We start from the raw sequence: 12,808 nt of genomic DNA, 5'->3' as shown, positions 1-12,808 counted from the left end.
GCACACATGCATGTGAGAGTGGGAACTTATGTGCACATCTGTGAAGACTTCTGGTGGTCAGAAGAAGGCATCCCTTGGAGCCCAGAGTTATAGATGTTTGTGAGCCCCCCAGTGAAGTGGTAGAATCAGAATTCTTTCCTCATGATTAAGTAGCAAGTGCTCTTAACTGCTGAGCCACCTCTCCAGCCAGCTCTCACATCCATTCTTGATGCAGCAGTCTGTAAGGAGCTGGTTAAAAATTACAGACAGGAGCTGAGAAGACAGCCCAACTACTTGCCTTGTGAACATGAAGACTTGAGTTCCATGCCCAGAACCGACATAAAAATCTAGGTGTGATCATGCATGTGTGTAATCCCAGCACTGGGTGGGTCACTGATCAGCTAGCCTAAATGAATGAGTGAGCCCTAGACAAGTGAAAGACATTGTCTAAAAATAAAGGTTAACACATGTGCAGCTGTACACATGTGAACATGCATGTGTACATACATGCACATATGGACACAGATGTTCGTAAGTATCATGAAAAGTCTAGGTAGGCATTGTCTACTTTTCTATCTCTGGGATGCTGTCTACACTTGGACCAAGGCCATGCTCACTCACCAATGTGTGTGGCCAGCATCCATTAAAGGGGAACTTGACATACTGCAGGACACCTAAGAGCTGCCTGATCATACTAGTCCAGATGAGACTTTCATCTTCATATTTTGATTTATAGCTGATATTTCTTACAGTAATATAAAGCTAATAACCATAATACTGTACGGTCTGTTACAAAACACAAAACACCTGGACTGGACAAGTGCTCAATGGGTGAAGCACTTGCCATGAGAGTTTGAGGATTGGAATCCAGATCCCAAGAGCCCACATAAAGCCAGACACTGTAGAGTATCTCTGAGATTTCAGTGCTTCTACCACAAAAGAGAAGATGGAATCAGGAAAATTCCTGGTAGCTGTCAGGTCAACTAGGCTGACATGTGGGACAAGAGACCTTGCCTTAAACAAGGTAGAACACCTCCTGAGGTGTTCCTCTGACCTCCACACACACACCTACAATCACATACATGTACACGCACACATGGCATGCACACACACACACACACACACACACACACTGTACCTATAATTAAACTTAATAAATGGAGCACAGGAAGAGTTTAATCATGGTAGCTACTAATAAAAGAGTCGATTATAACAACAAACTATAACAAAAGTTATGTGAGCAGCTCAAACTTTATCCCTCCATCTTCCCCTCCCTCCTCTTCTCTCTTAAAACATCTTATTGAACTGCTGATTGCTCGTGGCCTTTAGTAATTAAAACTACAGAAAATGAAACCTTGGCTAAGGGGCTAGGCTGCTGTAATAGGCTGCCATTTCTTCTAGACCTCCAAAGCCATTGTGAGTGGGGGAAGGGAGGGTGATGAGGAGGAAAAGAAAGTGTAATAAAGGACAGCTTCCGGCAAACACACAAAGCAGAAAAAGAACCAGAAATTAGTCTAGCAGGTTTGGGCAACCCGTGGTGCAACACAAAATCAGGGACCTCCTTAAGGCATTGTGAGGTTTAATTTTGCAATATTTTTGTGATACAAAATTCTCATGGGTGAATGTTGTTGATAACATGCCGCTCTGTCAAAGGATAGGACATGGCAGAGTCAGTCATGATGGCATCTAGTTGTAACCTCAGGAAGGGGGAAGCTGAGATCACAAATGTGAGGCCTGCTTGGTGCTATGTAAGACCTGTCTCAAAAGTGAGGACAAGAATATTCGTCTATGGAGTTCATGAAAATCAGAAGAAAAAAGGACCCCCTTCGATCCCCCGGGATCATATAACCAGGATCACACTTTGCTATCAAACAAGCCTTGCTGGGTTTTGGCTTGTTTGGGAAGGATTTATTGAGCAACTGCTATGGCCCAAAACACCATGGGCATTGGAGTATTACAGGGAGTCAGGACATAGATGCCTTTTAACCAGTTGACATTGCTATAGCTGCCAAGGGCATGGGTATTCATGTGTATATGTGCATGTGTGCAAACATAATCACATAAGGGTAGTGTCAATGAATATGTGGGCAAGTACTCATGCTTTAGTATGTAAATGTGTGCATGGGCATGTGGAGGTCAGAGGTCAGCTTTGGCTGCTGCTCCTCAGGCAAGCCATGCACCTTGCTTTCTGAGACAGGGTCTCTCACTGAACCTAGAGCTTACATTTTGGCTGGGCTAGCTAAATTGTAAAAGCCCAGATCTCCATCTCCCCAGCACTGGGATTATAAGTTCGTGCCACCACACCCAGATTTTTCTTTTACTATAGCTTCTGAACATTTGAAGTCAAGATCCTCAGACTTGAGCAGCAAGCAGGGTACCAACCAAACCGCCCCCCTAGTACTACCCCCCTCCCAGTGCCCTATGTTTTTATTCTCAACTCATCCTGACATACCATGACCCCACTTTATAGCTAAAAAATGAAGCCACCGACCTAAAATCACAGCATTCATAACTTGACAGATCTGGAAAATGAAACTGGCCCTGTCTGACACTCCTTTCACAACCTTTCTTCTGAAGCGATCCTAAAGACTCACAGGTTGTCTGATGTCAGTTGTCTTGGGGACTCAGGCCTGTCTTTCCTTCGTGACATTCTTCAGCCTTGTGGCTAAGCCTCCTCCTTTTCCAATCAGGGTGCTCCCAGTTTGGCAGCGAGCAAAGGTCAGAAGCAGTTGGATCTCGTCTATGATGATGATGATGAAGAAGAGGACACTAGCTGTGCCCCTTGATGCCCCTGGGCTGGGCAGGAAGCAGCTTCCCCCCCCCCCCACTGCCATGGTATCTAACACACGCTATTCAAACGGACCTATATGCATGGCTGTGCTTTCCGAGAATGGAGTTCCTCGTTGCTCCAGAAGGACCCAGCTTCAACCAAATGTCAGGACTAAAGGGAATGAGCAAGGCTCCAGCAACCCAGACTCCATGGAGCAAGTCTTGTAGAACATCAGTTAACCTCGTCTCCAGACCCTGCCAGATGCCTGAACCAACCAAGGGGAAGGCACGCACAGTTGGCTTTTAGTCTCCTCTGCAGTGGGCTTTTGGCTGTTTGTCAATTTAAAGATTAATTCCTACTTTTACACGTGTGTATGTTTCTGTGCGTGCAGGTGCCCACAGAGACTAGAAGAGGTTTTTTTTTTTTTAGATCCGCTACAGCAGTGGTTCTCAACCTGTGGGTTGCAACCCCTTTGGGGGTGGGGTAGGTCAAATGACCCTTTCACCGGGGTCAAATATCAGATATCCTGCAAATCAAATATTTACATCATGGTTTGTAACAGGAGCAAAATCAAAGTTATGAAGTAGCAACAAAAATAATTTTATGGTCGGGGATCACCACAACCTGAGGAACGGTATTAAAAGTTAGTAGCATTAGGAAAGTTGAGAACTGGAGTTACAGGTGGCCGAGGATCACCTGGCATGTTAAAATAGAACCCAGGTTCCCTGCAAAAGCAGCCAGTGCTCTAAATACTGAACCATCATCTCTCCAGGTAACTTTTTTGAAAGATTTATTTATTGTTTTTATTTTATGCTTATGATTTGTTTGCTGCATGTATGTATGTGCATGCGTGGTGCCTGTGAAGGCTGGAGAGGCTGCAGGATTCCCCGGAACTAGGATGATTTGAGCCACCGTGTGGATATGGCGGGGGGGGGGGGGACCAAACCCCAGTCCTTTACAAGAAGAGTGAGCCCTCTTACCACTGATCTGCTTCCCCAGCCCTGCAGGGGTTAGATTTAATATATGTATTTTTGTCTTTCTCCTTCTTATCCCTCTCCCCAAGGAAACGGAGGTACCACTGAGCCTGCACGGTCTATGTGAAGGTGCCTTTATCTTCCTAGGACAAGGGGAAGCAATACAAGCCTTGGCTTTGCCATTCGCCAAAGATGGGCTTTCAAATGCCTGGACTGCCCTGGGGGGTGCAGAGGGGCAACAAAACTGGTCTCCGTGATACACACCTCTCATCTCAGACCATAGAAGTGGTGGCGGGAGGATGAGGAGTTACAGGTCACCCTCAACTACATAGGGAGCTTGAGACGAGCCCACGATCCTGCCCTTTCTCGCTCTGACCTGCAATCAAAAGAGAGCATATTGTCCCCTGTGTGCAACGTGCCAACTCATTTTCCCTGCCTAGAGATTTTTGGCATATGGCCCTTGGGTTATCTGGAAATGTTTTAGGGTTTTGGTTTTGGGTTTTTTGTTTTGTTCTGGTTTGGTTTGGTATGGTTTGGTTTGGTTTTTCAGCTTTAGATTCCTGCCCCGTCCACTCATGTGGCTTAGAGGCAGGAACAGGGGAGGTAATTTTGACTTCGCTCTGTTTCTGCAAAGATTTTTCAATTTCTCCAAGCAACCTTGCCTCTATTCAATATCCCTCTGAAATCTAAATTTGGAAACTAACTCAAAATCAATTGCATTTCCTCTTACGACACAGCTGCCCAGGGCTGACGGGAAACAGGGCCGAAGCTCTGCTGTTCACACTTCCAATGTACCCTGCTGGGTACTCTGAGGGGGGAGGGGCTCGCACAGACCCCTCCCCCCTCTCCCTCTACTCATTGCATGGGTACTGGAAGAGAGTGAGAAAGACATACGCTTCACCCTTCTCCTGCTGTATCACGCCAGCTAAATCTAACAATATCTCTGTTTCTCACTTTTCTCATCTCTAAAATGAGAGAAATAAATAACTTCCTTAGAAGGTGACAGAAAAGGTGACAGGAAACCAAAAATTATGTACCTTGTGACCTGGGGATTTCCAATAACGGAATCAGTGTCTGGGTCTAGAAGAACCATCAAGCAACTATGTTTTGTTTTGTTTTTTTAAACAGATTTTAAAAAGAGTTTTGTGGTCTTCTGTATGGTTTTTAAAAGACTTTTTTCCCAGATGACCTATGAGTTTATTTTATGCTACATGAGAGAATATTAAATTGTACTCATAACATAAAGTCATGCTCTCAAATATACTGGCACTGGCTAGTGCCTAGCCTGGTGTACCACTTTGCTCCGAGCTCCTAGATAAAAAATGGTCCCTATCACTCAGAAAGGAAAAGAGCAGAATAACTTCAAGATAGGACAGGCCAGATGAAAGAATCAAGATGTTGGGGGGGGGTGCAAAATGAGGGCAAGGTGAGGATTTTAAGGTGGTGAGGGTAAGGTGGGGGAGAGGAAAGATGGTTTGAAGAAGATAAAGGCCAGGGGTCAGAAGCAAGAAAGCAGTGGCCAGATGGCATGGCCATGATTGGAAAGTTAAGATGGCGGAAGCAAGAAGGCACAGGCGAGATAACGAAGGCTTTATGATGAGACGATGGTTTGCTCACACTCCGTCTTCCCAGCTAAAGTCTTTCCACTCTCTCCCTTCACTTCACCACCTATCTCAGCCTTTGCAAACTCTAGGTTATCATTTCCCTCCCAAAAACCAGCTCCCAGCCAGCGATCAATAAAACCTCAACTACCTACCATATACACAAAGGCACAGATGGTAAGAGACGGAGGTAGGATGTTAAAGTCTAAAATAGGGTGCCAGCCCTTTAAAAAGCCTTCAGTCATTTCTGGACTCTAAAGTTAAACCCACTGAGGAGTAAGAGTCCGGGCTGAGACTGCAAAGTGACGTCACTAAGGCCTTGAACAGCTCAAAGCATCAGGACGGTTGCCCACATAACATTTGACAACCCTCGCCCACAAAAGCCAATCTTGGAAGGATGGACTGAATTGAGGAGCCTGAAGTAAATTCCAGTATTACCAGCTCTTCTCAGAGACTGAGTTGCAATATGGAGGCTATGACGCCCAAGGTCAATGTGGTCTGTCTCGGCAAGTAGATAGAGGTGAAGCCAATCACGAGAACAAAGACGGAGATCCTCACAGAGCTGCCTGGGCAGCTGGGGAGGTGGAGGCAGGAGGATCAGGAGTTCAAGGTCATCCTTGGCTATTTAGGGAGTTTTGGGCTAGCCTAGAATACATGAGACCCAGCCTCAAAACAAGCAAAAACAACCAAGCAAACCAAAAGCCACCAGAGGAAAAGTGGAATCTCCTTGAATCTCTCTTGCTAGACCTAAGGGGCCACAGGAGGAATTTAAGCAACCTAGCTCTTTATTTATTTGTATGTCTTTGGTTGTTCTAGAGATCAAACTTGGGACCTTGCATGTACAAGGCAAGCATTCTACCACTGAACTCTAGGACTAGACCAGCTCTAGTCTAGGAATGGCAACTCTGAAAATGCCAGGCAGCTGGATATGAGTTCCTGCCATGTGCCTAGCTCCAGTTCAGGAATAAGACCCTTGAATTCCTGGGCTCCTTTGTTGTCAGTGGCAACGGGTGGAGACAGGTGCCCAGCATCTATACAAACGAAGCCCTGGCCCCATCTCTCCATATGCCAGGAAGAGCCCGCCCCTTCCTCCTCCAGCCTCCTGGTACAGCAGGCAGCCTAGTAGATGGAACAATATACCAAAACAAGAACAGACAAAGGCTGGCATCGCTGAGGGCAGGATGGAGACAAGGAGGGTCTTCTCTACATCACAACTTTCCCTTGCTCTTACCCTCCAGGTTGCAAATCCCTACAAATCACCCTTAGTGCCTGGAAAGACAAATTCTGCCAAGTCCCGGTTGGGAGTCATGGCTTGACCAAGAAAAGCTTTCAACTGGACGTCACTAAACCAGCATTGGGCGCCTTCCTAGCTCCCTACTCAATAGGTCAATTCTTTTCCTACCTTCCTTCTCTCCCTCCTCCCATCCCTCTCTCCCCCCTTCCTCCCTCCCTCCCATCCTTCTTTCAGTTTGAGGCAGGGTCTCATGTAGCCCAGGCTGGCCTTGAGCTCCATAGATAGCCAGCAGTTATCTTAACCTTAAGAAGTCTTAATCTTCCTTTCTCCTTCCTAGGGCTGAGCTTGGAGGTTTGTGCCACCTCTGCTTCTGGTTTATGTGGTGCTAGGGACGGAACTCTAGGGTTCATGCAGGCGAGGCAAGGATTCACCCAACTGAACTACATCCACAGCTCCTTAGCATGGATGTTCTCTACAAAGCAGAAAGCTAAGAGAAAGACTCCAAGACTCAGAGCCCCTTGGAAGCAATTCTTGACTTCTTGAAAGTCCTACGCAGCCTGCTGGCTTTGTCATTTGAGTATGTTTTCTCTCCTTCCTAGGGCTGATGGAGAATGAGGAGCTCGTTGTAGGCAAAGTCTCAGATCCTACTCTCTGCCTATTGAAAAGGAGCCCCTAGTGTATAGGGCCATGAATTCTGCATCTGTATAGGGGATGCAAATCATTTTGATAGCACTGTCCAGGCAGGTGAGTGGGCACAGCAGCCAAGAGCCTCCACCCTAAAGTAATACGGTCCAGAGTCATTTTAAAACCCCGAAAGTCACTGGGTAACTGCCAGCAAGCCTTAAAGGGACAAATAAGAACAGGTGCCATGCAGGGTTACTGCAAACACTAAGGGGGGGCATGCACGTCTGCTACACCAGAAAGCACCACATAATGATCTGAGAAAAAGGCTCACTGGGTAAAGGACTTGTTAGTCTTTGCCTATGATCCAAGTGCTGGAGAGCCTGAGTAAAGATGATGCCTGGAGCTTGCTGGTCAACCGGTCTAGCCAAAATGGCAGACTCCAGGCTGAGTGAGAGACCATGGGGGTTCAAAAATCAAAAGGTGGAGAAATGATTCAGGACACTGACCCCACCCCCCAGCTTCCACATGTATGTGTACACATATGCATTTATAGCACAAGAAAGAAGAAAGAGAGAGAGACACACACACACACGCAGAGAGAGAGAGAGAGAGAGAGAGAGAGAGAGAGAGAGAGAGAGAGAAAGGACCTGTGTCCCTGCAAGCTCTGACTATTGGGGGGGAAATTATTTGGGAGGGTATTATCTTATGAGTGTGTTTCTGCAGGTATCAATTTGAAAAAACAACTCCTACCCCCTTAATCTGGTTTAGCCAGGCTGGCCTTGGACGTCTGATCCCCCTGCCTCACCTCCAGAGCACTGAGCTCACATACTTTTAATTGCTCCAGAAGTGAACTGAGGGGTTTAGTCTTGTTCAGTTCATTTTGTCTTGAGGGGTTTTGGAGAGGAGCTTCAATACAGCCTTGGTGGGATGCCCTTTTGCGAACCCTAAAAGTACATCAAAGCCCTCTGGATACTTACAATATGGTGCAAAGATGACTAGAACCTGGTTTCATGGATGTAGGAGGCTGCTCCCATCCCCTTCCTGGAATTACCCAGAAGGGATCCTCAAAGAGCAAGACAAAGGCTGTCTTCCCCAGTCCTCGCCCACCTGGCATGAGGCAGGTCAAGTTTACACAGGTTATGGTTGTGCCTGTAGATCCACGCAGTTCACTTATGAGGAAAAAAAATTCGTATATACTTTTAAACTCAGAGTCTCTGGCTAGGGAGGTGGTCCAACGGGTAAAGACAGTGAAGTCTAAGGGCATAAGATCCATCTTCGGGATCTCGTGGTAGGAGGAGAGAACCGACTATAATAATTTGCCCTCTGGTCTCTATATGTGGGCTGTGGTATATGTGCACAAATACAGTACAATACAGTACAACACACACACATACAATTTTAAATTAAAATTAGGTAGATAGAAATTTGTGTCTTGGGGCTAGGAAAATGGTTTGGTAGGTAAAATACTTGCCAGGCAAGCCTGAGAACCTCTGAGTCCCTAAAACTCATATCAAAAACTGGGCACAGTATCATGTACTTGTAACCCCAGAGCTGGTTTTCTGGGGTTGTTGGTCAGCCCACCTCACTCACTTTGTGAGTGAGCACCAGATCAGAACGAGACCCTGTCTCAAAAAATCCAAGGTAAATGTACCTGAGGACTGACATTTGAAGTTGACCCCAGCCTCCAAGTGCGCACACACACACACACACGCCTGCACCCAGACACATGAAAAGAAATTTATGCCTTTTAGCTAAGAACACGGCTCTATGGTCAACCAGAGTCTAAATCACTGCTTACTAACACCAATCAGGAGGGCAATGTGGTTGGTTAACTTCCCCGAGTTTGGCTTGTTCAGTTTGTCCTATTCTCCTGTGGGGGAGCGGCCAGACCCTCCAAGAACTAAAGGTTATGTCCCACCATGCACGTGTGGAGCGTGTAATGCCCCTGTAGCACACAGCAACAACCGACTTATTAGCAATCATTACAACGGCTGACAGTTCCAGGCCACGGTAGCATGCAGAAGACTGGGAAGAGAGAGTCAAACTTCCACAATCACGATGTCTTTCTTTAGACTAGGTGACACTGTGAAGACAGCATGTGTTCAGGGACCTTCGGTCCCTTGAACCAGGTGGAAGCAGTAAACTATACCCCCCCACCCCACCCCCACACACACACATCCCAGCTCTTTTATGACAACTCATTTAGAACGGTTTAGAGGAGACGAAGTCTGGAAAAAGCTAAGAACCTGGATGCCATGCCTCCTTGTTTTGGCTTAACTTTGTGAACAAACCCCTATTTCTCAGATCCACTAAGAACTTGAACCTCAATCGCCACGCTGTTCGGGGTAGGCTGGTTTATAATAGACCACCTCGCACCCCAGGCAGTGAGGAGGAAAAGAAGAGGTCATTTTTAGTGATGCAGTTAACAATCGAAAGGATTAACGTATTTCTTCAAGAATAGCCCTCACTCTGCAAGCCAGGACACCCACTTCCATAACAGCACCCCCATCAAATACCGTGAACTGACAAGCTATTTGCTTTCTAGACGTCCCCAGCCTGCGGTCGGTTCTAAGCTGGAGCCACAAGCAGAGACTAAGGGTCGACTATAGTGACAGGTTTCTAGCGGAAGACCAAACTTCCAGCTGCAGTACGTCATGAAGAAAGACTCAGGTGGTGGTTTCTACAAGAGTCCCAGAGCAGGGATGGGAGAGAGAGATTAGGCTCATTCAATGTCAGCTTAGGATACAGAGAGCCAAGGAGATCACCCTGTGCCCTACATGCATCACGACCCACAGGCGTCAGGGCACGTCCTTACCATTAAGTTGCCGGTAGACGATGTCCTCCAGCAGCGACAAGCGCTTCAGGACTGCATCCTGGATGGGGCTGGCACTGTGCGCGCTGAGGTTGGCCACCTCTGCGCGAGGCCGGATCTCGTGGAAGGCGTCTCCGCTGCGCACCGCGATAGGCCGACACTTAGCCAAAAAGATCACGAAGCCGGCCACCGCGATCAAGTTCAACACCAACAACACTTTGACTCTCCTCAGTGAAGCCATCAAACAACACGGCCGGTCCTTTCCCTGGACCTACGCCTCTACCAGCCTCACCTGCGAGGAGCAGGGCAGCCTGAGACGGCGCCGACCCCACACACGGGACAATGGCCAGAGGATGGAGCAAAGGACTGGGGGTCCCAGCTGCTTCTGGCCACAGATACTCAGCAGACAGAGACCACTGGGAGGATGCGGCTGTTGGGGACCAAGCGTGGTCACTCACATCGAAGACCCTGGCTTACAAAAGTGTCGCTGAAATGCCTGCTCCGTCCACAGCACGCAGTCCCTTCTACGAGACAGCAAACGATAAAGGTCCCGGGGTCTCTCACTGTTCAACAGCAAACAGGTTGCCTTTGGACCTCCTCCGGAGACGTAGACCTTCGGGAACAATCCGGTGCCCCCGAGATGTGGCGGGAGTGGCGCGCAGGTGCCCGGCTCCTGCTTTGCGCCCGCCGGCGGAAGAGCGCGCCACTCCAGGAGTTGCGCGGCCGTCGCGGGGCGAAAATAGCGTTCTTCAGCAAAGGACCCGCTCCTCAGGGCGGGTGTCTTTGTTCAGCTCACCGGCTCTCTCCATCACTCCGGGAGGAGGAAAACCCCGCGCCCGGTGCCTGCATCCTCCAGGATCCGCAGTCACGCTCAAATCTCAATGACTCTCTCAAAGTGGAGGGGGGGGGGGCACAGCAGGAAAGGGGCGGGAGCAAGGACCCAGCGCGACGTCCTCTCCGCCCCCACCCCGCCCGCAAAACTCACCAGTGCGCACAGCGCCACGGGTTCCCGGACACGTTCCAAGTCCGTACACGAGCCTCTGGGGCCTGCCGGACTCACTGGCTTGTCTCGGGAGGTGGCGCGTCGCGAGGCTGGCCGGAAGGAGGAGTCGGACCTCCAAAGTCACACCAGTTGTCTACACGCCTTTCTAAATGTCGCGGGGGAGGAATGCGCGCTGGCGCCCCCGCTGCCTGTCACCACGGCCCGTGCAGCTCGTCCCAAGCCCCCAGGGGAACCAAGATCCGAGTGTCCCGATCACCAGATGCAATGACACGGCGTCTGCCGCACTGAGAGTACACAGGGTCCCCCCAGTGGGAATGGTGGGGTAGACCGGAGCAGCTGGGAGCCAAGAGGGGATGCTCAGGTGGCGACGGAAGGCGGGGCGCGGTCCCAAGGGGAGCGGCTGCGGCGCCGACTCCTCCTTCGCGGTCCCTTGGTCACCCTCTTCCCCGAGAGCCAGTCGCCAACGCCGCTGCCACCCGCAGGCTGCGGAGCGCACAGCTAGGGGAAGCTGGCCCACTCTTGCGCGCGCACCCGGAAAGGGTGGGGGTGTGTGGTGAGAGCGGGGAGCGCGCGGGACCGGGGAGCAGTCAAGTCATGTTGGCTGCTAAGGGCTGTGAGGGACCCTTGGGGTTCTCAGCGCTCTCTAAGCAGGCGGGTTTGTTCCATCCGGACAGACGAGGAAGACGTCCCTTTCTCTAGGCTTAGCTGCTCTGCTTAGCTTGGCCCGGAATGGCTAGAGGGAAAATCTGGCCTGGAGACTTGGATTCCGCTACTTTCGGAGCAAGGCCTTGTGTCCTTCTTGTTAGGGCCCTGGGAGAGTTCTAATCATCTCAGTTGACGCTTCGGTGCCCACCCCGGCTCTGTAAACATCTTATTGGTGTCAACCACGCGGATTGATGGCTCTGATGGGTCTCCACAACCTACTTCTTTTCCTTAAACCCAGGAGTTCCAAAGACTGGAATCCAAACCTGCCCTCTGATTTGTTTTTGTTTTTGTTTTTGTTTTTTTTTTTTTAATTGCTTAGGCCTGAGAAAGAAACCAGAATCAACAAGAATCAGCTGAGTGAATTCGGGGGCTTCACACTTCATTCCTCCCACCCTATTTTTTTTTTTAAACTGTTGATCATTGGTTAGTTTTGTTTGATTGGTTTAGGTTAGGGCATGGAAGGGGTGCAGTTCTGGGCATGATTGAATTTTGGGGTTTGGAGTTGGGGTATAGTTAGGCTGTTGAGCTGAAGTTGAGTGCATCCAGGCTTGCTAGTGGTAAGCTTATAATACCAGCACTTGGAAGTTAGAGGCAGGAGGAGCAGAAACTCAAGACCCTCCTTGTCTATGAAGTAAGTTCCAGGTTAGATTGGATCTCTTTTAAAGGGGAACGAAGTTTTTTTTTTGTTTTGTTTTGTTTTGTTTTTTATTGTTTGCTTGTTTTGTTTGTTTGGACGTCGTTGGAGATTTTAGTATTCCTTTTTTAATTCAGTCTCAGCCTAGGCTAGTCCCTAACTCTTGGCTCCTCCTCCCAAACACTGGGATTGCAGTCCTAGCCACCAAGCCTGGCTCGCATTTCAATAGGTACTGTTGTTGGGGGAGTGGAGGAGTTTGTCTCCCTCTGTTGTTGCCTGCAGTTTATACAATCAGTAGCAAGTGCCTTTACTGTTTGTCACATTAAAAAAAAAAAAACAAAAAACAAAAACAAGGAGAGCCAGGCTTGGTGGTGTGGGTGTCATGCCTGCTACTCAGAGGTCTGAGTGAGACAGGAGGATCTTTCATTCAAGGCCAGTCTGGACAATTTGTCAAGACCCCACCTTAAGATAA

At 48.7% G+C, this 12,808-nt stretch overlaps 1 protein-coding gene across 1 annotated transcript in view; it reads right to left on the bottom strand.

Annotated features, from left to right (window-relative positions):
* Galnt17 (polypeptide N-acetylgalactosaminyltransferase 17) overlaps nt 1-10,873 on the bottom strand; it is a 458,691-nt gene extending 447,818 nt beyond the window's left edge. The window contains exon 1 of the mRNA NM_001025112.2: nt 9,998-10,873. Coding sequence (NP_001020283.1) covers nt 9,998-10,235 — 238 coding nt within the window. The 5' untranslated portion in view covers nt 10,236-10,873. The remainder of the gene's footprint in view (nt 1-9,997) is intronic.
* Nucleotides 10,874-12,808: the final 1,935 nt, after the last annotated feature.

The sequence above is a fragment of the Rattus norvegicus genome, chromosome 12 (assembly GCF_036323735.1).
Source record: "Rattus norvegicus strain BN/NHsdMcwi chromosome 12, GRCr8, whole genome shotgun sequence".
NCBI lineage: Eukaryota > Metazoa > Chordata > Mammalia > Rodentia > Muridae > Rattus > Rattus norvegicus.
This window is presented reverse-complemented; position numbering and strand designations above follow the sequence as displayed.